Source organism: Solanum dulcamara, chromosome 4 (genome assembly GCF_947179165.1).
Source record: "Solanum dulcamara chromosome 4, daSolDulc1.2, whole genome shotgun sequence".
NCBI classification, from domain to species: Eukaryota; Viridiplantae; Streptophyta; class Magnoliopsida; order Solanales; family Solanaceae; genus Solanum; species Solanum dulcamara.
The window spans coordinates 15030206-15057853 of record NC_077240.1 but is presented as its reverse complement, the minus strand read 5'-3'; the positions used below and the strand labels follow the sequence as shown (position 1 = coordinate 15057853).

Genomic DNA, 27648 nt, shown 5'->3' with positions numbered 1-27648 from the left:
TGCATGCCCCCCATATACGAATATAGGCCGGTTAATAGGGTCACTCATGTCCTCAACCAATAAACCGACAGAAAATAAAACCTTAAATTCAATAGTATAATCATGAAAAATATTATGTACTTGAAAGATAGGATAGATGGGATCGCTCTTTATATTATCTCACTCCTCACTAGCTCTAAAGATGTTCTCAATTTGCATAAAAATCTATTTAAATCAAATTAATTTTATTTGGATTTGATTTAGTTTAATTTTATATTCTTAAAAATTGATAATATTTAATTTGAGTTTAATTTTGTTCAAAAAAAATTAATAAAATAGATAAATTGAATCGATAAATTATATACATATATTTTATAATTGTATATACTTAATTTACTATTTTTATAAACAATTATAAATATATTATATATTTTTTAATCAAAATTTATAAGAGCAAAAAACCCCAAAACGAGATATGAGTGTCTGTGACATTTCTTAGGGGGAGTAGGAATGTCATTGTCTCTTTGTTTGTGTATGCCAAATTGGTCACTTATAAAGCTCTATTGATAGTAAATTTAGTGATTGAAAGTTCTATAATGCTAGTCATTCTAACTATTTTTCTTTTTAAATGAATTATTGTCTTTTTTCTTTTTCTGAATGGATCTACTTTTTTTTTGGTTAATAATCGAATAATCAAACCAAATTGAACTAAAATTGATAAATATAAATTTTATTTGATTTAATTTGACTTTAATAATTTAAAAAATCAATTAAATTGATTAAATTTTAATTTTGATCAATAATCAATCCAAATCGAATTGTGAACCCCTAATTCTACCCATGTTTCATTGGTTATTTGTATTAAAAAATGTAGTGTTTGTGTTATCAAAAGAATTTGCCAGATGTATGAGAGAGATTTAGTTTGCCAGATGTATGAGATGTCGTCGAAAACTTTTACTAAATGTATCAGAGAGATTTAGTTTTAAGACTTTGTAGTTAGGCGCTTGTCTTTTATGACCAAAATGACAAATAATACTACCAATTTAGTTAGCAGCCAAGGATGGATAAAGAAGAGCCATAATTGTCCGGTTTAAAAAGTTAAAGAGATAAATAATTATTACTTTATATTCATTCTATTTTTATTATTAAATATTAATTATTTTCAATTCACTTTCTAATGAATCAGATAACTTATAATAATTAAGGTGGAATGATAAAATTATGTGTTCTGTTCACTTTTACTTATTAATTATTTTAAAAATAGATTTTCATTTTTATCTTATAAAAAAAAATTAAAAAAAATTCACCTTACCGTTTACATTAATTACTTATTTCTCAAATTATTTTTCAAGACCTAATATAAACATCAATTAATATGAATATAATGATAAAATATTAATTATTTTTTTTTTTAAAAAAAGGTGTAAAATCCAAATAAATAAGTAAAATGACTATAAAAATATTATTTTATTTATTACTTTTTAAAGTACGTGTTAAGTAAAACATAAATAAATAAACAAAACAGAGTTAACCTTATTCTCGATTGTTGAGAAACTTTGGATTTCCTCTCTTTTTGTTTGTGTGCCAACTGATTTACAAAACCAACAATGACAGTTAAATGGATACAAAACTATATATATTAGCCACTGAATTATTTAAGAATATTCATTCAGTTGAACCTTGACTTTATAAAGGGTTAATATATCAATATTTCAATGGTGCAAATGACCCAAAGAGGGTGAACAACAATAAATGGCGGTAAATGACAGCTTTTTGTCTATTTAATACTATCTAATTGCAGTTTAGACTTTTAGAGTGTTCAAAAAATTGAAATTTCGAAAAAACTGAATTATATTGACTTTAAGAAAACCAATGACTTTTTGCTTTAAAAATAAGCCTAGTCATTTTTTAAATACATTAGGATACTTTTAACCTTTTTTTTTATAAATTAATTTAATACATCGTATGACTTTTATAAATTTTAAATTTTAAATCCTCTTACACATATGTGATATGATGACATCATGTTGAATTATGTGACACAAGTACAATTCAAAATCGAGACAAGAAATATTTTTATTTTAAGCCCCAAATTAATTTTTGTAATATTAAATTATCAATTTATTTTTACTTAAAAAATATTGAAATTTGCAAGAAAAAAACTACAAAATCTTTATTCTAAAAAAAGGATTTTTTTTTTTCAATAGTAAAAATATTTTAAAACTTGAATTAAGCTACTCAAATCTTCATATAGTTAGATAAAATTTCTTATACAACAATATCTAAGGTAATGTATTTACATATATATGACTAAGTTATTAACTTGAAATAATCCTTATAACGTTATTACTATCATATTTTGTTGTAAATTTAAAAGTATTATATCTTATAAAAATATTACATAGAAAGGAGGATTGTCCAAGTCTAATAACAACTCCACCCATCTCATTAACCATTAATATGGAACTTTTGTCATTCTTTAACATCCCACTTCACGCCCAGTGCTTAGTCTGCGTGAATTTTTTTTATTTCGAGACCCAACATTAGGTGAGACGGGTCCTGCTCGAATACCATGTAAAATTAGGCTTTAGGCCTAACTCACTCCTCAAAAGCTAGCTCACACATAAGAAGGACACAATGAAATACTTGCAAGTCTAACTAGTAGTGTATCAACATCAACAGTATGCTTACGTCTATAAGAAGTATGGTTTGATGCTTGGGAATTAGTGGTGGGTTGGGATGATGTCGAAGGAAGCTGCATAGCGTTACTTGGATCCCTAACTACTTCATGCATAATAGAAAGACAATCCTTAATAGTTCTTTCTTCATCTGTACAATCATTAATTTCATCAACTTCAAATTTTTTCTGACTTGATAATCATCTATAAATATGAAAGTTAATTCGTGGTTGAACTTCAATTCAGAAGTTTGTTTTAGGTTGGCATCATAACCAGTGAGCTTGTATGCTGCTATTGAATCAAAAACATGTTTGTGTTCCCAAGTTCTAACCATAAGAAATGCAGTAAAATGTGCATTTTCTTGGTTAACCAACACAAGCCATCCGTGAGCTAGGTGAGTTGCTTCTTTTACATAACTTTCTCATGATTTTCAAATTCTCGGCACAATCTTGTTTCAATGACTGATAATAGACATAATAACTCGAAGTTTTTCAGATCCTGTTTATGCGCAATTTCATAGTAACATTGAGTTATTTTAAGTGTATAATTCCTAAAAAAACAAGCTCTTGTGCTTATCCACACATGCAAAGTGGGATGAAAGAAAAATGAATTTCAAAAATATTTCTCTGTTTCATTACTATCTGCATCCGAGTATGCACTCAACTTCCCTTTTAAGTACAAATACAAATAATTGTTTTCCTTTGCTTCCTTCTTTTCTTGGGGGATTGCATCAAGGGCTACCATATGCGCTTTAGCTTCGATCTTTCCAGTTGTCGACTGTAGTCTTCTTGTGAAAATATTAATCACGAATGATATTATGTGAAACCACAAACAGAATTATTTCATCGAAAATATTGTCAGCTTATCTATTGATTTCTTATCGTGGATGAAATGTAATGTCGCTAAAGGCATTGTGTATTTCTACATACTCTAGAATCTCTTTGATAACAAACTCTTCTCCGGCAATATCTCCGACCTTTTCTCCTATAGTCATAATCTATTCACTGTGCAAATGGAAACAATTATGGAATTTTAGGGTTCTAGCTAGAGAAATTTTGGGGTGTGAATTTTCTAGCAATAACTCTAATATCATGAAAGCGATCATTTCACCATTGATAAACTGTTTAACAGAAATAAGAGATCTAAGAAGAGGAGAGTTAAGGAGAAGAGAAAAAGGATCAAGTTGTATTCCTTTACTTGTGTTTACAAAGGGAGAATATTATTATTATTATTTTTATTATTATTATTATTATTAATAATAATAATATTATTATTAATAACGACGACGATTATGGTGGTGGTGGATGAAAATGCAACTGGTTTGGAGCATGAAAATCCGATCCCTAGTTGTAGCTAATTCATTTATACAAATGTCCCCCTTTTATGTCAATAATTAGATCCGATCTCTAGTTTAAAAAATTGTGCAAATATTATCCCTGTAAAATTACCTTTCCAACAATAGACTTGAATCTAATATTTACTCAATTGTATAGATAAAATATTAGACTTACACTTCGTTGGCGTTTGATTTCTTATAAATTTTACTACTATTGTCAAACATTTTCTCATGAAAATTTCATTTTATTCAAAAATAAATAAATTCTAGATTATGATCATCTATATTTTAAAATTCTTTTTGAAAGGAAAATTGGGAAGGGGAATATAAAAGAGAATTTCAACTTTTTAAATGACATATTTAAGGATATAATATTAAAAGATATTTTAATATATTTTTAATTTAAAATTATAAAATATAATTTTTTAATTTTTTTATATTAAATTAAAATAAAATAAATAAATTAAAACAAAAAAATAGAGTATAACTTAACAAAGGTATTTTGACTGTCATGCATTTTAATACCTTGAAAAAAAAATGCATAACGGATATTCTATGGATTTACACTCCCCCAAAAAACTAAAGCGTAAGTAATGATCTCAACATTTCGTCAATTTATATATATCGGTACATGATTTTACATTCGCATATACTCCGTGGAGTAGTATTAATATATTATTATTGTTATATCATTACATCAACTAACATTTGGACATCAATCTTTAATATATAAAACTCTAAACAAAATATTATTCTATTTTTAATCTTTGATTAAAAAAAATCCTAATCAAGCATCTTCTCAAAAATGAAATTTGTAATCAACATAAATTTATGAAATTAATTCACTTTTAGTCAAATATCTCATATTTAAATTATAAATATAAAAAAAATTAATTTCATAACTGCACAGTAATTTATGTTGATTACAAAAAAAAATTATGTTCAGGGAATCACCTTCGAATAGACATCGCAATGTTAATACGAACCGTAACAAAAAAATTGTAATTGCTAAACCAAATTGTTGCAGAGGAATAGCACCACGTGGCAATATCAACAAGCATGCAGAGAGCTCCACTTGGATCATAACATTTCAGAATAAATTTAAATTTAACATGTAACCCCTCAGAATAAATTTAACTTGTAGCCCCGCCTCCCCAACCTTTTTCCCCACAAAAATTGCCACAAATAAATTTAACTTGTAGCCCCGCCTCCCCCACCTTTTTCCCCCACAAAAATTGCCACTGTTGGCCTCACTGTTATCACCTTTCATTCTCTGTACCTCCAAATATATAATACCGCCATTGCCCATAACCCCTTTTTTAATTTCTCTCTCTTATTCTGTATTTTTGTTCTGATTGGGAATTTTTTCTCTATATGGATTCCTTCGTACCGTCAAATCATCTATTGAACTAAATAGAAAAGCATATATTCAGTTTCTTTCTCTTTCTATTCACTGCCTCTTCACCATTTCTATCTTCTTCTCTTTCTCTCTCTACAACTTTTTTTTTTCTTCTGGGTTTTGATTCTGACTGCAAGATGAAGGTATCTAGGATAAATTATTTATTGATTCCCCTTCTCTTTTTCACTTGTTTAATCTAGATTTTGCCTTTTTGGTATCCTACTTTTGGAATATCTCATCAGATGCATAACTTTTGCTTTGAAATTACTTTTGGGTGTTGGGATTTTTACGGGGTTTTATTGATTCTTTTGAGTTTTTCTTAATTTCGTCGGTGGTTGATCCTTTTGTCTTTTGATTTGTTTGCTCTGTTTTGTTGGTACTGTGTTTATTTTGCAAATAAATGATTATTTTTTTGTCACTTTTTTCTGCAGAAATTTATCTTGAACTTGGAGGTGCATGATGTTAGAGACAAGCGCAAGGCCTTGAAGACGGTCTCTGCTCTTCCAGGTACTGAAAAAAATATTATTTTTCCTACATTTTTCACCTATCAAAATTTCAAGCTGAAGTGGTGGGGAAAAGATAAATCTGCAGCTCCAATTTTAAACTTTTTCCTCTCTTTCTATTTTCGAAGTAATTTATTTTTTACTGTTAACTGTTAAAATTCGTGATACTATATTTCGAATTATTGACGGTTGCCCACGTACGGTAACGAGGGGGGTTCGCGTCTATACGTGTGCGCCTTGTGAGCGCGTTTGGGAAGGCAATCGCTCCGATGTTCCCCTAACCAAGGAACGGATCGGGCTAGGTTGCTCGAATCCTCCGAAAATGTTTCGAAAATATGCCTGTAGACATTTTTAAAAAGTGCTAGCAACGTAGCCTAATAATATATGAAAACCGGTTTAACGACTACAAATAATTCTTTTTGGTGTGAACATGTATGTCTTTAGCAAAAAAGGAAAGAATTTAATTTGGGAAAACAATTGAGTTGGTGGTGACTCACTGTTAAAGGATTTGGAGGATCCAATTGAAGATGGTAGTTCTCCAACTTGAATTCTACTTTCAACTAATTGAAAAGAAAAAGAGAAGTCAATTTTTTCATATATTCTTATGTGACGTGGGGTCCACTCTATATGTATGTTTTCCTCCATTTCAACCTACATCTTCTTTCTTTGGGAAGATGAGTGATTACTGTAGGTTGGTTCTAGTCATTGGTAAGTGCCAAACTTGTTGATTTCTGGTTGGAGTTTAAAAAATGAAGATTGTATTTTTATTTTCTCGTACTGTTTTGTTATTTTTTGTTGAGCCGTGAGTTTATCATAATCATATCCCGTACTCCACTTGTGGGATTACACTGGGTATGTTGTTGTATGTATATATATTTTACATTTTAAAGTTTTTTTTGTTTGTTTGTTTGGTGGTGATTATGAAAGTACTATGTATAATAATATTGTCCTAAGAAATCATTCCATGAGTAGTTGTTATAACAACTTCAGTTGCTGCATCATTTTCTGTAGTGGTCAATTTAATTTGTTGTAATGGCCTAATGCTCTTTGGAGAAAAATGATTTTCTATAGAAGTAGCCAAAATAATGATGGTGACTGTTTCTTGTGTTTGATTCAGCTATTTGCTGTGGTATCTAAAATCTATAAAACTGGACTAACCAGTGGATGTTATGATGAGATGTAGCAGGAATTGATGAAATCTCAATGGATATGAAAGGTAAGAAATTAACTATCATCGGGACAGTTGATCCAGTGAATGTAGTGAGCAAACTACGGAAATTTTGGCCAGCGCACATAATCTCAGTAGGACCGGCCAAAGAGCCAGAGAAGAAAGAGGAACCAAAGAAAGAAGGGGGCAAGAAAGAGGAGGCTAAGAAGGAAGGCGAGGGCAAGAAAGAAGATGCTCCGAAAGAGGAAGGAAAGAAAGAGGAGGGTAAAAAGGAAGAAGAAGGTAAGAAGGACGAAAATAAGAAAGATGAGCCCAAAAAGGATGGAGAAAAGAAGGCAGAACCACAGCCACAACCAATGCCAATGCCAATGCCAATGCCGATGCCGATGCCATTCCCACATCCTCAAGCTTATAATCAAGCTGTTGTTGGCATGGTGCCGCCCTATCGGCCATATTATCCTCCTCCTAATATGCAAGCCATGCCTTTTCGGCCATATTATCCTCCTCCCGCCCAAACATACTACCACCACAGCATGGAAGAGAATCCTAATTCATGTGTTATCTGTTAAATTGGTTCAGAGAACGGATCGAATCATATATATTATGTATACATAGCTCTACGTCCTTTGTTTTGTGTTGGTCTCGGGTTATATTCTGTTAGCATGAACTGAGACTAACATTCAAGAATAGAGAAAATCCATTGTGAATACACAATGATCATGCCATCATATTTTTCTTTTCAGAATCAAGAAATTGTGTATAGAGAATTAAATAAGAGTTTTGCTTATAATTTCTTACAGCGAAATTCAAACTAGATCTATGTGCTCATTGTTCACCCTCTACTCTTTTAGCATTGGGGAATGGGTTGTTTGGTTCGCCGACTAAGTTATTGTGGGATTATAGTTTTGGAATTGTAGTTCTTAGACTAATTTATTTCACCCGGGAGGAGGGATAAAATAACACCAAGAAAGGTGAAATATTCTTTTGGGATAACTGATTCCACATATTCCGGATTAATTTTGGGATAATTAATTCTACCTTATGCCATGAACCAAACTACCCTATTTTATTAGGGAGGGACAAAATAGCTTGTTAATTACATCAAGTAGTACAAAGAATGATTTGCTGGGAAGTTGCTTTATACATGTAGTTTTCCATATCTCTAATTCCCCCATGTTCCTATTAATATTATTTGTAAAAAGTACAAGATAGTAAGACAAATTTTCACAGGTGCATACTCTTGTAATTTTTATGCCTTTATCAGAAAAACAAAAATTGGTGCTACTCATGCTTCATTCCACACGACAATTAAGCCATTTGGTTGTTTTATTCGATTTTAATTATTCTACCAACATGTGATTTATCATTATAAATAAACTTCACTATGGTACAACTTTATGGCATATCCTTTGTTAATTAGTCAATGATGGGTACTCTCGTATTTTTCTTTTGTTTAAGAGGAAATATATGTATTGTACCAAACTTGTATTTAATTATGTTGAAGATTGTGTGATGGAGCTATAGAAAAATCTTTGACCGCAGGCTTCTACGAAAGTGAATTAGCCATAAAAAAGTTTGGACCATAAACATAAATAGAGGTCCAGATTCAAAGTATGACGATCACTTTTTTGCTATCTTTACTTTAAGCAAGTGCCCCACCATAATGATATATGACTTTAGAACAAAGTGTTAGCCATTGAGAACAAAGAAGAATTACCTATTGTTTGTGTGATGTAACATGTCACTTTTGGTGTTCCATTTTCTAATTTTATCTTAGCCCCAAACATTATTTTCTATAAAATCTTTCTTTTTAAGTACATACATGTTGGATTTCCCCCCATAACTTTTGTTTGAACAAAATAAAGAAATACAAATAAGCGAGATTAGTGTAATATCGCAAATCATGAAGAAGATTAAAGTTGCGAAGCATAACATTGAGGGATATTTTTGTTGTCTTTTCCTCCAGTATTTACTACTCACCGAAAGAAGAGAAGACATGATTGCTTGATGTAAGATTTACTTATCTTACTGTGTGGCTGTGTGCCGTTATATTAAATATTGGTGCTGAAAATACTCTTCACATTTCAAAAAAAATTAATATTTTAATTTTTTTGAAAAAGGGATATGATATGGTAAGATAACCATCACAATTTTACACTTTATCTTTTGAAGTTGTCGTAAATGGATATATAAGTCGGCTTTTTTCACTTTTTAAGCTTTTAATAATTGATTCTTTTACTTGTATACTATTGACAGCGGCGGACCCATATAGTGTCTAGAAGTTCATCCGAATCCATTCGATAAAAAATTATATTATTTGTATATGATTAAAATATTTTTTTATATATAAATAGTAAATGTCGAACCCCTTCGACTAGTTCGTATATCTATTTTTTTAGATTTTAAACCTCTTTGATATACTTTTTTAGATTTTAAACCTCTTTTTAAAAATTCTGATTACGCCACTGACTATTGATACATTTATTTATTGCTTCACTTTGCAGTAAATTGTGATCAGAACTACCTATATATGATCAACATCGAGAATAAGAATGCTGGAGGATTGGTATTATTGAATTTTTTTGAGACAGCTTAACATGCTAACAATTACTAGTATAAATAATTAATTAATTATATTATTAGTAATATAAGTCCGTATGACTGTTAACTTATTCTATTAAGTCATCATTGAGTAAATCATTAATATCACAACATATGATAAAAGTGAAGTGTCACCTGATATTTGGAATCTTTTAGATTGAGTTTGAATTTTGAGAATACAAAACCTTTTCATAAGAAGTTCTTTACCTCTTAGCGGACCTAGCAAACGATTTTGAATTAATTGAACCAAGAAACAAGAAAAAGAAGAAGATAAAAGTGAAATTGTCCTTTCACTAATTCGTGTCACACGTTGACAAGAAGTTAGTTTTCTTAATTAAGGTAGACAAGTTTACTGAAAAATATTTCTTGCTAGATTGGATTGAAGGTGACTTGTTGATTTTTCTTTTTCTTTCTGTTGATAAGTGCATTTGTAACATTCAAAAGCAAAGACTGACAGTATACACCATGCTTTAAGGGAATGATATATGTTATTTTTTATTTTTACGTTTTTTTCAAAGGCAGCTAATTAATTATAAGCATATAAATAATTAATTCACTTCAAATTTAGGAACTCAATATCCTGCTCCTGATGAAATGCCCAATTGCCCATGTTGAGTTAACTAAGAATAATGATTGATTGATTCAATTGTGCGTCAGCAGAATGTTTGGGCGGCAATTGTGGACAAAAGCAATGGGGCTCACAAAACTAGTACTCTTTCCCGTCTTAATTTACGTCGCATCATTAAATAAAATACAATTTTTTTAAAAGAATACAAAAACTTTTGAATTTATATGACAATTATATATGACAATAAATTATTCCACTAAAAATATAACATCAATTTTATAATAAAGTTATTTTTAATTATAAAAAAATACCGTCCAAAGAAATTATTTGTTTTTACTATTGAAGACTTTGTTTTTACTTTTTACTATCGAAATTTCTAATTTTTCACGTATGTATATGATATATCCTTTTCTAGTGGAGTGCTGTGTCCAGTCCCTTTTGATGCCAAATCAACCCATGCAGGCCATGTTTTTTTCTTATAGCCGATTTCTTTTTTCATTTCGAAAGATTCGAAAAAATAGAATATGTCACGTGAGTTACGTTACGTGCCAAATCATCTGATATACAACGATGGGTTAGTATTTCTTTCCAATACGTGCAGCTAATTTTTTTGTTTTGCTTTATTTGAGAAAATTTATGTAAAGTTTTTGCTGTATACATCACTTGCCTATCTTGATTTTGGTCCGTCTGCAAAAATAGAAGGACATACTTCTTTTTTGGTCCTTATTTCCTTTTCCTATATTAAGTTGATTAACAAATGCGTGCAAGTAATTTTATCATGTTATTCCCAACTAAGTTAATTGATCAACAAAGTCTGCAAAGAGATAATAAGTCTGAGTTGTCAAATTGCCACAATTGAAAACTCAATATACATGTTTCATTTGAATCACCAGTAACCATGCACGTTATACTTCTTTTTTCTAATAAAAATATGTTTCTCATTATTATTAGCGAATTTAGGACGAATTTCTTTGGTTTGGTTGAATTTATTATTTCTTTTATTTTGTCTTAATTCTGAATTTCGTCGGTTACATGCTTATCATGCAAAAAAAGGATATATATCTTCCTTTTCATTGGATAAAAAAAAAATGATGAAATAAGTAGTATTCTAAAAGATTACGTACTACTATACGTTACATATTATTAGGAAAGGACTCAACTATCACCACACAATTTTTTTTGTACGTAAATAATTTTTTTTTTAAAAGAAACAGCTGGGCATAATGCACAATTCTTGCATCATTAACGGGCATGAGTCATGTTAGTGATTTTTTACTTCACTTATTTTCTCTGTTTTTTGGGTCTTACGTAATCAAGACAATCTACATGAGCTAGTCATGCTTCCCACTATTTTATGAAAGTTTTATTAATATCGTATTATGATTGTCCATTTTATATTAAATAGTATTGTTGGACATATTTATTGAGAAATTCAATCAAAAGTAAAAAGTATTTTTTACTAAATTATCCTTAATTAATTAAGTAGTAGTAATATCTATTATTTAATATAGTTTTTTAGTTATATAAAATATACTTATCTAAATAGGGGTAAATTTAGAAGGAAACAACTAATATCTTTGACACCACTTATATTACCAAAATTAAAAAATAAAAACACCACTTAATATGAATCCGAAGGGTAGTTAATAAAATCAAAATATCCTATTATCAAGCTATTTCCTGTCTGTTCGGAAATATAGGAAATTAAATTCCCAAATAAGGGAATGTAAGATAAAATCTAAATTTCAAAAACTTTGAATATGTTTCTGAAGAGCGAATTTCTGACGAATTCTAACGGAAATCTATTACGGAAATTCGTTTTTTTTAGTATTACAAAAAAGCAGGAGAAGAAGATCAAAGAAATGAATATACCGTTTACGAGCGAGCTTATATTAATTTGATCACTAGTTTATGATTTTCAGCCCTTTTTTCATTCTCTATTTATATACATGATTTTCAAAATTACATTTTATTCTCGTAATTACTGATTTTACGTCTAATCATCAACCTCATTTGAGAAAATATATTCCTTATAATTATAGTGAATGCTTTGAAAATCTTCCACATTTTAAAAATTCCTATATCTTTGTTTTTGTAATTATATGTTCATTAACTTTTTGTTCAATTACATGTACACCATTTAGAGAGAAAAGGTTATTCGCTTTTGGACAATTATTGATTACCGAAAGAAATTAGCAATAGTAGTGTCTATCAAAACGTCATAACAAGTGGAGAAAAAAACATAGATTAATTGAGGATTTAAACTTTATACATTCACGAATTTGGACAATCTGACCAATTAAGTGTTAATAATTGAGTCGGACCTTAATATTTTATACATATTCAGTGGCTTTTCTAATACTTTCTCCGTTCAATTTATTTATGTGACATTATTTGATTTTGCACAAAAAAATAATTTAAAAATAAAAAACTTTTAAAATTTATAATCTAAAATCTAAATCACACATTGACCATTTATGTAGTTACTAATCATTTCATTAAGAGTAGAAAAGAAAACTTGAAAATTAAATTATTTTCATTTATATAAAAATGATATATTTTTTTAAACGGACTAAAGCGTAAAGTGTGTCGCATAAATTGAGACGAATTTATATATATATATATATATATATATATATATATATATATTGAATTTAGCCAAACTACAACTTATTCCATAGATCCGCCCCCCGAGAAAAAGACTCTTATGATATGGAATGGTAGCATAATGAGTCACTTGATGGATATGTAAACCTAAAAACTGGATTGTTATAATGTCAACGTCATTAGCTAATAATATTCCTCGTGTCTAATGAATATAAATAGTAATATTCTGCACAACAAAATTGATGTCATATCAAGTGTGGTTGTTTAATTGTATAGTTTTAAAATTAATCTTATTAATTAATAATAGGTTCAAAACAAACAAAGATTTCGTCATATAATAAATGTTGCGACTCTTTTAAGTTTTAACAACTCTTTTGGCCTTTCAAGTTCAACGATACATGCTAAATAAAGTTTAATTGAATACTATATTCCTTTACATTATCAAAAGATTGGAATACCATCAAACACTCCAATGGGAAAAGTTTGTGCACTTTGAGTTTCAGCACTGTTAGATGGCAACAACATCAACATATCAGTGAGATCTCATAAATTGGATCTGAATAAAATAAAGTGTATGCAAATTTTATTACTATCTTGTGAAGGTATATGAATTGTTTCTAAAAGCATTATTAAGTAGTAAAAGTAAAATCTTACATTATATCATGAAACCAATGCATGTGGATTCAAAACTTTAGTTTCTTTAATTTACTAAATTTTGAATAATTTAATTGATGAGGGTTAAAAACTTGACAAACAAGAATTCAGATAAGTCTCGTGTCCACAATGTTGCCTCTTCAGGGTTGTAATGGGCCAATCCAGAAACTAGTTCAACACGTTATAACATAGCCATGTATTAAAAAATATGTGAACATCATAAGTGCAGGAAGAACTATGACTTATAGTGTGATTTCTGCAAATTGAAAAGGTATACCACAAAAAAAATTATTAGTATAAAATTATGAGTCCTTATAAAGTTCCTACTTCCTACTATAGATGGCAACAATTATATTTTTACTATGGCCCTTAATTTGCCAATAGAAATGTAAATTTTTAGAATATGCACCGGAAATTACTTGGTCTGTATTCACTTCTAATAATATTTAAAACATAATACTTCAACTCAACAATCAAAATATATAAGAATAACAAACACGAATAAGATAATATGAATCACCATAAAGCTGTAGAAGAAAATTATTCATCTGGAACACCTAGTATCATATTATCAGAGAGATCATGCACCTATAGTAAGTACCTCAAACTATGGCTCAAAAAATAAAAATATCAATGCATAATCAACCACACATGATTCCTCAGCGAGCTCATTACAACACTAGAGAAAATCTAACAACCAAAGACAATACATAGTATCTCTGAAAATTCATTGTCATAAGCATCAAATGAATGTATGTATATAACGGATTACTCTTATAAGGTAATCTTTGTGATAAAATTCACATATATCTACCACAAAGATTTACTAGTTAGGAAAAGGATGTAGACTAATTAAATCCTTATAGCCCTATTAAAAGATCAATTTCAACATAGTCAACATCATCATTTCCTTTAGCCCGTTTGGATGGACTTATAAGTTGGTCAAACCAACTTATAAGCCCTTTTTAGCTTAATATGATGTTTGTCTAATGCTAACTTTAAGTCATATAGTTCTTAAAGTCAGCCAAAAATGAAAAGTTAGGATTTCTAACTTTTTTTTTCTAAGTGCTTAAAACCATTTTCTTTGACCATAGAAATTACTTTTACATCCCTTGTATTTTAACTAAATTCTCAAACTACCCTTTTTATTCTTTTAACCCTAAAATTCACATTATTTTCCTCATTTCTTCGGCATAAGCACTTTTATCCAAACATTCAATTGCTTATTTATAAAAATAACTTTCAGCACTTCAAAATTCTAAAAGCACTTTATACATAAAAGTTACTTTTTTTAAGCCCGTCCAAACGGGCTCCTTTTCTTCAAAATTTATTCAGATGATATCATTATTGTTCTAGTATATGTAAATGACAGGCTTATAACTTGTGACAATTTGAGACTAATACATGAGGCCAAATCTAAACTACAAGAAGTCTTTAAGATAAAAGATTTAGATGAAATTTTATACTTTTTTGGTATTGAGTTTGCTTAGTCTAAACAAAAATTTCTCCTATCAAATATTAGGTTACATGCTAAGCCCAAATCAACCCAACTTCGGGTTGTGCCCAAAGTGATTCACCATGAAAATCTGAGAGTGGATCCGGACAAATGTTCGCATCTATTCCATCTGGAATTCTGGATCATGCAATAGCCTATTTTTCATAAAATTACACGTTTTGTTTTTTAAATAGTTAATTTTTATTTTTTTTAACCCTTTTAAATAAGCTGTTTCTTAATTTTTGTTCTTTAGCAATTAAATTTATACCTAATGGGACATGTTTTCTAACAACTGAAGTTATGCTTAAGCATAATTTATGAATATTAAAATACAAATATGTAAACTTACGGCCCACAAAAAAAATTAATATTTGTTATGAAAAGCATAAATTAAACACCAGCACAAAATAGGGCCAAAAGTGCAAATGACCCCCGAATTATGTGCTATTTATGTCAGAAACAATAGATGTTTATCCGGCCCAAGTGGGATAAACCTGCCATGGCCCAAAGAAAAAGAATAAGATAACATATCTATAATTTAGCTAATTTATAAGTAAACTTTACCTAAATCCCATAATGGAAAAGTCTAATTACTATACATCCCTCATTGTATCAAAATTACCCGATATCCCCTTTTTTTTCAACTTTTCTGATACATTAGTTTTGTATCTGATACATCAATTATCTAATGAGTAATTAATGAAGATCATCTATTTATGGATAATATCTTAATATAAGGGATGATTGGTTCTTTAAATCAATTACTAATCTAATTAATGGGATTAATTTGGTTAAAAAAATAACGGTTGTGAAGTTGAAGATTCAAGCCAAAAAAACAGAGCATAAATTCAAACCAACTTCGATTTTAATTTTTTTTCAGTTTTGGTGATACATAAGTTATGTATCTGATACATCAATTGTTAAAAAAATTAATTGTTATGTCCATGAAGATTCAAGCCAAAAAACAGAGCGTCGTCTCGAATGGAAAAAACAGAGCATCAATTCATACCGAATTTGATTTCAGTTATTTTTTCACTTTTGTTGATACATAAGTTATGTATCTGATACATAACTTTAGCTATAGAATAGTTAATGCACATCAGCTATTTATGAATAAAAGATTGGCTCTTTATATCAATTACTGATCTATTAAAGAAGGCGACGGTTATGTACGTGAATTTTAAAAATTAATGTATCGGAATCATTAAATATTGAGAAATGAGAATCTGATACATGTGCATGATGTATCATAATAAATAAAACTTGATTCATATATCAGAATTCACAAAATGTGACACTTATGAATATTATACTCGATACAAGTTTGATACAGTAGAAATATAAAACATAAACTTTGATTTTATATTCGATTTTGACACCAGAGAAAAACATAGTAAATCTGATGTATGTAAATATTAAAACATATTAAATCTGGTACATTACAGTTTATGTATCAGATACATTAAAAGAATCAGAATCACCTAAAATGTTTACTATAAAAAAAAACTACTAGACATCAATCAGTTCTCCTTGGTTTGGAGAGATGTCTCTCCTAATTTTTTTTTGGTTCGTCGTTATCGCTAACACAACCATCCATGGCCTTCTGACAACAATATCTCCACCTATTGATGATTCAAAATCATCAAGAAAATTAGCCCTATATGCCGTTCTGAATCTCAATGGATGGACGGGATCTTCTTGATGACGTATTTCATTCCCTGCATTGACATGAAAATGGTTAAATACAACTTGAACTTTATACATAAATACGATGTATCATATGCATTAAAATATCTGATGCATGAGATGAGAATCTGATACATACAGAAGATGTATCAGAAACAATTATATATTATATTCTGATACATAAATCTAGAAGTATCAGAATCATTAAAACTTGAAACATCAAAAAATGACACTTACACATGATGTATCAAAAATAGTAAATCTCCAAAAAATTGCATTTGAAAAAAACATTATGTATCTGATACATAAATGTATATGTATCAGAATCATTAAAACTTGAAAATAACAAATACTGAGACTTAAAGATGATGTATCAGAAATAATAATTCTCAAAAAATTGCATATGAAACAGACATTATGTATCTGATACATAAATGTAGATGTATCAGAATCATTAAACTTGAAATAACAGAAACTGAGACTTAAACATAATGTATCAAAAATAATAAATCTCAAATAATTGCATTTGAAAAAGACATTATGTATCTGATACATAAATGATATGTATCAGCTTCGTTAAAACTTGAAACAACAGAAACTGACACTTAAACATGATGTATCAGAAATAGAAAATCTCCAAAAAAAAATACATTTGAAAAAGACATTATGTATCTGATACATAAATGTATATGTATCAGAATCATTAAAAATTAAAACAACAGAAACTGACACTTAAACATGATGTATCAGAAATAGAAAATCTCCAAAAAAATACATTTGAAAAAGACATTATGTATCTGATACATAAATGTATATGTATCAGAATCATTAAAAATTAAAACAACAGAAACTGACACTTAAACATGATGTATCAGAAATATAAAATCTACAAAAAAAATTCCTTTTAAAAATACATTATGAATCTGATACATAAATGATATGTATCAGAATCATTAAAACCTTCACAAAATTTTCATTCTAAAACAAAAAACTTAATTGAACACATACCTTTGGGAGATTAGGGCGTGTTGTAACCCCTTCAATCTTTTTGTCTATTTCATTGGGTGCATGTTTAACTGTAGCTTTCGACTTCAAATTCTCACGTAGCTTATTCATCACTGCTGGATCGTTACGATGTTTGGATCTAACTTCGTCGTAACCTTCCCAAGACGAATCAGAACTAGGAGAAATAAGAATTCATTGGTTTTTAGTGGACTGTTTGAGACCATGAACGGATTCCATTGAAGGAATGAGAAACAAAAACAGAAAGATTTACAGAAGAAAACAAATGATAAAAATTTAGAAGATTTTTCAAAGATTTTCAGAAGAAATCAAAATATACAAATTTTAGGAGAAATCAGATTGAATGAGGATGAAGTAAAATTCCATATAAGGAAAGATTGAAATATACCTTATTTGGAACCTTGAAATTGATTAACAGTTGAAGAGTAACAAATTAACTAGAGCAAATTAGGGCAAGAATAAAGAAATAGGCGGATGTATCAGAGAGGTATAGAGAGAGAAAGGAAAAAGAGGGAATTTGGAAAATTTTTGGTGTATATGGGAATAAAAGTAAATATATTAGGGGAATATGTGTAAAAGGGTAATTTACCCAATTTATAATTCGTCACTAACATTTAGTATTAATTATGGTTCGAATTAGTATAATTCACATGTTTGTAGAAGACGATATAATTTGTATAACTTTTGTATAATGTAATTTTGTATAATAAAATTTGTATAACTATTTGAAGTTCAGATGTTTGTATTTGTATAAATTCGTTATTTCGAGTATATACAAAAATAGCTCAACTATTCGCGAATTATACAAAAAGTAGATTATACAAACGAGACAACTTAAACTATAGCTAAAGCCTGTAAATATGCAAATTATAGCTAAAGAGCCTAATTAACTTTATTATCTATGTTATTTGCAATTTTTTTCCACATAATAATGTGAGCTATACTCCGATGGTGTACAAATGCACAAAATTGTGCAGTTTAATTTTTCGATAGACGAGATTGGAGAATGGGTAGAGGTAAATAATTTTGGCAGGTAAGTTTTATGTATTCGGATGCACATGCTCGAAACAATATTTTTAAAAATTCCAGAACTGGTCCCTTCCTCTCTATTTCTCTTACTCCTTTTTCTTTTCTAAAATTCAATATTTTAGTTTTTTTTTCTTTTTTTTTCTTTTCCAATTGATGATATAATTAATTGTAGTTCTATTATAGTTTTCCATCAAAAACAATTTCTCATGTATATACATATTAACGGAAACATGACAAATCTTTATAAACCAAAATTACAAAGTTTTCAAGAAATTAAATAACCTTGAGATAATTGAAAACATTTTCAGATTAAAAACAGAAAAGTCTATTACAACGTTCAAACATTTTACTAAGCTACTATAGATTTTTATGATAAATATGAATTCATGACCTCGTGATCTAATAAACATAATTATCACTAAACTACTATATATGGTAGGTTAAATTGTATTGATCATATAATTTTTTATAACCTATCAGTACATATAACTTAAATGCTTCTGATTAAATTCTTTGTATGAAGTTTTCCAATATCATGCAGCACATAGAATATGCATTAGGACTTGTCCTCCCACCGTTCACGACATTCCTTGCTTCTCGCAAGAACGACTCCTCGGCGGAGGAGTAGAAGCGTTGATCCCCTTCGGTCAACTTGCTTGTGCCTGCTGTTACCTACCGTAGGACCTCCGTCCCCGAAGCGAAGAAAGAGGAGCAGGAACAAGAGGTTGTCCTCTTCAACTAGTCAAGAGGCTTTCCGCTCCTCTCCCGGCCTAATAGTTTCGCAACTACTACCGTGGTTGTTGCCAACGGGGATCCCCCATTCCGAAAGGTTACTAGGCCGGCCGTTAGGTCCAAAGTTGTATACCACTGTTATGGTGCCGATAGATTCACTATTTCAGCGCCGTTATCGGACATTGCAGGCTGAGTATCTATTTCTCGTATATCGTTCCACACCGAGAAGAGGGATGTGTACCTCCAGCAACAACAAGAATGGAACCATAGGCTCCTATGCTGGGAGCATTTGCATGTATAGATCAGAAGATAAAAACAATTTTGAAATAGTTAATTGATTATTTGAATCTTTTCGATAAGCTTTCAATATGTACGGGTTAATATTATTTTCAAGTCGGATAGTATGATATTTATGACTGATCGATTTCTTCTTTTAGTCTAAAATTAGTGGGTTTAATTAGTAAAATTTAAACGCTCTTAATGATCACATCAGATTAATAAATGATCAAAAAATATTTGACTTTCATATGTTTAAATATCATGCATTCTCAATTTTTTTTTTAATTTTTTACTCCTCTTTAAAAAGAAAAGGTGAAAGCTCCTTCGAAAGAATAAAACAATAATCCATGGGACCAAAACTTAATGTGGCCTTTTTACATTTAAAACCAAAATAACCATTTTCATACCTGTAAACACTTTTGGCAGATTAAAAACTGAGTTTTGAAAAGAATGTCAAGATGTAAGATTGCGTCCAGACCGACAAAAGATTTAAATATACGTCACAACAACATTTTTAGTGACAATAAATATGTAAATTAATAGAGAATGTTAAAGTCTTTATCGATATTAGTTAATTATTATTGTATCCAATGTTGTTATAAGCTCTGAGGATATTTACAAAGAATACTAATTGTCTCTTAAAAGAATATTTAGCAATAATTAATTTATTATTATTAATTAATTACTGCTAAAAATTATTTTTGATGTAGTGTAGTTTATCAACAGTGTTGAAGTTGTTTTTCTAATTATTCATACAGATTTTTTTGACTATTTTCATCAGAAAAAGTCAACATATCTAAGATCGTTTACTTAAAGCTTAAAGCAAAAACATTTCGATATTGCTTGCTAGCTATATGGTTGGTAAGTCCAGTCTTTGATATCCAACTATATTCATACAACTGGTCTTTAAGTTCAATTCTGCCCCAATTTCCTCTACTCTAATTTGTGCTTCATTTATGTTTAAATCTTTGATTTACGGGTAAAGATAGGGGCGAGCCTAATTCACCAAATTTAAAAAGTTGGATTAATATGTAGATTAAATTAACTCATGAGCAATTTTATCAAAGTATTTTTAACAAATATTTGTTTTCATTTAATAAGTTATATTTAGGCATAATAAAAAAATATTTTATTAGCTATCAAAAATTTATAAAAAAACAAATACAATAATTATAACTTAGTAAAAGTTGGACAGATTGGGTTATGACCCACATTTTTAGCCCATTTCAACCCAACTAGCTTCAGTTCAAGTAGCTTTTGGGTGAGTCAATAACACGTCCAGTTATTAACTCAACTTAATTTGACCCTTTCAAATTCAATCCAATCCGCTCATTTGATACTTATAGGTAAAAATAATGAGTGATGATAACAATACACTCCCTATTGTTATATAGTACGTAGTGATCGAGTGCAAATTAACGGTGTTAAATGGACAAATTAGACTGATTATATATAATAGTTTGACAAGATTTCATTATTAATTCGTTCAAATTTAAACAAATCAAACGAGTCATGTTTTTATATGCTAGTTTTGCCATCGGTCCTACGGTGCAAACTAAGTATAGATATAATTTTCTTATATATTATTCAACTATGCGTTGTAAATATATACTTTTAGTCAATGTTTTGGCATATTTTAGAACACATTTCACATGTATTCTACGTACCTCATATATATTAAAACAGTCAAAATTAGATTTTAGAGTTTAGTGCGTGTAAATGAATTTGAAAAAAATGTCAATTAATGATATGAAACTCATGTAGTCTGTGGCTACACAATTTTCCCCTTCACTTAAAATTTCGTGTGATTCATGCATTTTATTGTTAAAAAATGATATTTCATAATTTCTTAAATAAAAACATGCTCCCCCCCCCCCCCCACAACCCTTCTTTCCTCCTCTTTTTTTTTTGGTTATTTTTTACATTTTATTATACATGAGAATGTGTGATGTCAAAAGTACTTCGTAAAAAGGTAAAATTAAAATTATCTCCCATTCACTTTTCTCTCACCATTAGTTAGGTAAAAATTTACGCCGTAATTTTTTTCTTATATATTGGAAGTTCAAAGTAATAAAAAGCATTTATATCTTCAATGTAATAATATTATAATATAATATTGCAATCAAGAATTGTATTAGAATAAATAAGATCTCTCCATTCTTAATCGAAGGTCATAATTAGATTCAAGCTCTAAAAATAAAAAAAATTAAGAGATGAATTCATATTAATCAAAACTTTAATATGGAAATCGACCAAACAATATAGGGTATCTCCATTATAATTAGTGACAGATTCGGAATTTTCATCAAGGAGGTTCGAAAAAAATATATATAATGCTTAAAATTTGAACTTAGAACCTCAAGATTAGTTTTGAACCCTCAACCACTAAGTTAACCTCTAATCTTCTATTTAAGTGATTCAAAATAAATATATAGACATAATTTTTTTAAAAAATATTTTATATATACAATTTAATTTTTTGCCGAGACGATTTGAGTGAACCCTTAGATGACATCTAGGTCAACCCTCAATTATAACACGTACTTTCTATAAATAGTTAAACTATACGGCTATGCTTTTTACTTATCTTAGCCATTTCAATAATAGTATCAAATCAAATCATGAAATAAGGCCAAGGAAGCAAAATCCATGTTGGAGACATCGTTAGCATCAACTATACGAGTCAATATTTTCATCTTTAAAGTATTAATAAGTAGTATTTTCATTTTTAAAGTTCTACTTTTTACCCAAAATAAATAAGTGCCCTACATATATATAATTACTCTACTGAAGTCAAAGGCTTTGGGTGGCTGTTGACTCAAATATTTAGAAAGTCGTCCGACAATTCAATTCTTTTGAGGGATTCACTTGGACCCCAATGTCAGCTTGTCTTCCAATAAATCCAATTTTTTGTCATCATTTCTATTTACATGTTGTCTCTGTGTGGTGGTTTGCTTGGATATCAACTTCTATATTGAAAAAAGTAAATTGAAATAATTTATGATTTAAAACAAGTTATAAATGTAGAATAGTAATAAATCATTTTATTATAATCTTTTTAATAAAGTTATATTATTTTAAACAAGAGACAATCTCCAGAAGTTCAGCATTAGTTGAATTCAGGAGCATGACAAACTGTGCAGCTGAGATCACTTGGCTAATTGGCCTGTTCAAAGAGTTTGGTGTTCAGGATGATCTAACAGTTAGAATGGTGTGTGAAAGCAAGTCAGCAATACAAATTGCTGCAAATTCTATCTTCCGTGAGAGGACTAAACACATAAACATAGATTGTCATTTTGTAGGGAAAGAATCTGTCAAGGAATTCTGAAAACTAAATTCACTCATACTAAAGATCAGCTAGCTGATCTACTCACAAAGAGTCTTGGCAAAGCACAACCTCAACTACTCCTAAGTGGCTTGGGTGTCATGGATTTGTTTAAACCATGAGCTTGAGGGGGAGTGTTAACTAGGGAGGTTAGTTAGGCAAGCTATCATGGTTAGTTAAGCTAACTAAGTTTGTTAGAAATTAGTTAGAGTTAGTTGGAGAGTAACTTCCACATGTAGTCTATAAATACATATGCTATACACATATATTGTATGAATGAAGATAATCTAACTACTTTCTCTTCTTCCTTTCTTTTCTCAGTTTCTGTTTTACAAAGCTCCATCAATGGAGTTTATCAAATAGGCACTTTTCCGTTGTGTTCAGTGTTTTGATAAATTGAAGAGGGCATTATTTTCTAATCAATTTGGAAACTCATATAACATCCAATTTGAGGAGAAATTGTGGCATCCACGTTACATTCACCCGACAACAAGAAGAAGATATCTAGTGAAATTCAATAAATATGCGCAACCTTACCCCTTTAAAAAGATAGAAAGGTTGTTCCAATTGACCCTCATCTCAAAGTAGAACATAGTAACAAACTAGGAGATCATCTTGTAACGTAACTAGTCTACCTGCACTATAGTAATTAACTGCCAGTTGGTCCATTTCTGCTTGTGATTTGTAGTCGATATTTCCCACAAACAAGTACTGTATTTCTTTTTTCCATTAAAATATAGGGAGGAGATGATACTGACTAGCAAAAATATACTAGTTAATTAATATACATAGTTATAGGTTAAGTTAATTCCTATTCGTCACTAACTTTTTCTAGTAATTAATATACATAGTTATAGTTGATATGGGCACATCCAGAATTTGTATAATTAAACTCCAAGTGTATAAATTCAGAATTTCCTAATTGAATAAATTCATAATTTGTATATGTTTACCCTAGCATGTATATAATCATAATATTGATACATTTGATTTGTATAAGTTCTAAAAAATTCATAAAATGTATAAATACAAAATTTATATATACTTACTCTTTTTGTATATTGTTAGCGAATTATACAAATGAATTTGTATATTGACAGCAAATTATATAAACGGATATGCGAATTATACAAACATTTGCTATAGCTACAGTTACAAAATGTAATTACCCAAACAATAGTTATTTCGGCCTATATTTAAGTTTTAGGACTAAGCTATTTATGAAAATTCTACTAAAATATACCTAAGAATCATATGGAATACATGGAATTTAATAATAATAATAATTAAAAAAAAATCGAAAAAGTCCAAGAAATCAAAAGAATCTAAGAGTCATAATACAACTTTAATTTTTGCATTTCATTAGTTAGACAAATTTATGATGTCAATGTACGTAGATCAGTGTAGTCAATACATACACTAACAGTTATTTCTGAATACATTCCTCCTCCTACATTCTTATTTTCTTTTCCTTTCTATCTTATTCTTACTATTTCTTTTTTCAAATATAAAGAAACATAAATTAATTCTTCCCTTACTTAAGTCCTAGCGAACTAGTGGTAAGGGAGGAATAGGAGACGAAAGTGGTGACAAAACATTTTCATCATACATTCTTTTCGAAAAACTAAGTCGTAAATTATTCTTTTTCCATTGATGCTTCTTTTCCATTGCGTTCGATTCATCTCCAATTTTCTTAACACCCACGAACCTCCGAATCCTCGCGAGCGCGATATCCACAGTTCCATCATCCATGTTCGCAAAACAAACTCGGAACCATCCTGGCTCTTGACATTCAAACGAAGATCCTGGCGATACGTTGAGCTTCACGTCGTTTATAATCACTCTCCATAACGACATTTCCGAATCGAATGTCGATTCCCTTAAAAGCGGACGCAAATCCATCCAGCAGAATAGCCCCGCATTATTTTTCAAACATTTAATGCCCACTTCTTCAAGTCCGTTGGTAAAGTGTCTGTGCCTTTTACCTAATCTCATCGCACTTTCTGTCAGAAAATTTGCCACGAATTTTTCGTCCGATAGCATTGCGGCCAAAAAATATTGCGTCTGAGTAGAAATTAAGCCGAAACTCGACATTTTTCGAGCACAATTAACGACATCATCGTTGAAAGAATATACAATTCCAATTCTAAATCCAGGTAATCCCATGTCTTTCGATAAACTGTAGACGATGTGAACCAAATCTTTGTTGCAATAATTCATTTCCTTATCGTCGAGGACTTCAGCTATGCTGACGAATTGAGGCGTGTCAAAGACGGTGGCTGCATAAATTTCGTCACAAACAAGGTGGATGTTGTGTTGGTTGGTGAAGTTCAAGAGGCTTTTTAATGTGTCTATGTCCAAAGTAGTGCCCAATGGATTTGATGGGTTGGTCAAAATCAAGCCTTTTACTCTGATGTTTGACTTTTGTGCCTTTTCATATGCTTCTTTTACTGCTTTTGCGGTAATTTTGAAATTGTTGGAGCTCTCACAATGAATTGGAAGGAGTTGTACTCCAGTTCTCCATCTTAGATCTCTGTTAAATCTGCATTAGTCAATTGCAAAAGTATTCTTAGTTAGTACTTAGAAATATATATAGTACTACATATGCACAATTGACTATTGTAACATGCATCCACACGTGGGACTTTCTTCTTTTTTTCCAGCTAATTATATCGGTACTAGACAGAGTGTCAATCATGTTTTTTACTAAAATTAAAAATATTTTTAATAAAAATAAATACAAGTAAAGAAGGTTGGGTCTAATTTTATCAATCGTAATGAGATAGCGAAACTCTATTAATACAAGTGAATATATAGAAATGAAGTAGCAATCTTGACATATTAATTATATATTCTTTGACAAGTCATTGTCAGTGTTTGAAATTTCAATTTACTTCGATAGGCAATGGTCACGGGTCAAGCAAGAAATTAAAGTGGGGACCCAATTGTTCTAAAATGTTCTAAATAATTGATTGCTATACCTTAGTTCTTTTTCTTTTTTTATTGTTTTTTGTATTTTTAGTTTTTGCCTTATTCGTCTGTTTGACTATTGTTTTTATCAGTATTTATTTATATTTCTCTCTTTAATTAATTACAACCAGGATGTTTTATAGTGTGAATACAAAGTTTCACGAACAAGCTGGATTTTACTAAAGGAGGATATTATAAAATCACTTTTTATTAAAAAGAACAATAAAATTCAAGATCGCTTGCGTGATGATCCCGAAATTAAAATTAATTAAACACTCATTGAGTTCAAAAAGAATGACAATCGCATGAATGTTTTTGTGGCCCAAAGTTTTACCGATCAACATAAAAAGACAAATTAAGTTATATACACAATTAATGTACTGAATAAGTTTATATTATTAGGCCACTTAATGAATATTTCTCGATAATTAAATTTCTTTAAAATATAAATTTCTTTTGAAAATAAGTCAACTTATCTGGTAAAACAAATAAAAAATAATTTAATGGTTTAAATTAATATTTTTTTATATAAAATGAAAATACGTACGCTGGGTAGTATGGTGAAGGTACTAAAAATGCATCGCCTGGATTAGCCAAACAAAATATAATTGTCTCATTGGCTCCAGTGGCACCACCAGCCATAACAACTCTTTCTGGATCAAATCTAACTCTTCCTCCTCTTGTTTTCTCCATAAACTTCGCAATAGCCTGCAAATTAATTAAGGACATATAGTATAAACTTGTTAGTTATATATACTAACGAATTTTTATATTATCAGTATAATTTAACCGACTATAGCATGATACATACTCTTCTGAATTCAGGCAAGCCATGATAATCTTGAAAGTTGGCTATTGCCTTGAATGATTTCATTCCTTCAGTGGAACAAATGGAAGCTTTTGGGTTTCGCTTAATCCAGTCTTCTATCAAGTCGAAACAAAGCTGCAAACAAATTTGACTTATTCAAGGTTATGGAGAAAATTTATAGTCCGTTCGATCAAACTGTCAAAAACTACTTATTTTCTTAATATAATAATAAAAAATATATATATTAAAATAAAAGATAATTAAGTACCTGATTTTCAGCAAGACCCATTTGGATAACTCCATTAGGGTTCTTTAAAGGGTGGAAAGGATTGCTATCGTATGCTTTCCACCCATCAAAATATGGCGAGTTTTCGCCATGTTCTTCATTAGTAGCCAGCTTTGACAAGATTGAGTTGGTCTTTGCAATCTCAAATCCCATTTTTTTTTCTTAATGAGTTTAAAAGTGAAGAAGAAATTAAATATTGAATAGAATTAAGAAGATGAAAATATGCACACAACTCACAAATGCTTAATTTCAAATACTTTTAATAAATAAGTATTATATTAAAAGAATATTTGTTTCTTGTAGTTGTGTTATGGTACGAGAATGAAGAATGAGTGAGGGATATATATAGGGAGAAAGACTGAAGTAAATGAGAATACGTCAACTAACGTATAGAAGAATTACATCACACAATAAATTAAAATAGAAAAGTCAATTTTAATGTTCAAAATGTTGGAAAACAAAAGTACCCATTAAAAGAAAAAAACTAGATCTACGATTCTTACTATTTTCTCCCTCCTCTTC

At 29.6% G+C, this 27648-nt stretch overlaps 2 protein-coding genes across 3 annotated transcripts; one reads left to right on the top strand and one right to left on the bottom strand.

The window, feature by feature from the left end:
* Window positions 1-5292: 5292 nt before the first annotated feature.
* Window positions 5293-7840, top strand: LOC129886524 (heavy metal-associated isoprenylated plant protein 39). 2 transcript variants are annotated; one of them, XM_055961233.1, is made up of 3 exons: window positions 5293-5535; window positions 5824-5899; window positions 7079-7840. In XM_055961233.1, the coding sequence occupies exons 1-3, from the start codon at window positions 5530-5532 to the stop codon at window positions 7630-7632; spliced, it is 636 nt and encodes a 211-aa protein (XP_055817208.1). In that variant the 5' UTR covers window positions 5293-5529; the 3' UTR covers window positions 7633-7840. The 2 variants fall into 2 exon arrangements, with proteins under 2 accessions (XP_055817208.1, XP_055817209.1); XM_055961234.1 differs by having other exon boundaries at window positions 5300-5535; window positions 7082-7840.
* A 16546-nt stretch (window positions 7841-24386) lies between these two features.
* On the bottom strand, window positions 24387-27441 carry LOC129886523 (1-aminocyclopropane-1-carboxylate synthase 2). Its single transcript, XM_055961231.1, has 4 exons — window positions 27109-27441; window positions 26844-26975; window positions 26580-26740; window positions 24387-25604 (listed from the first exon to the last, which is right to left on the bottom strand). The coding sequence occupies exons 1-4, from the start codon at window positions 27277-27279 to the stop codon at window positions 24608-24610; spliced, it is 1461 nt and encodes a 486-aa protein (XP_055817206.1). The 5' UTR covers window positions 27280-27441; the 3' UTR covers window positions 24387-24607.
* Window positions 27442-27648: the final 207 nt, after the last annotated feature.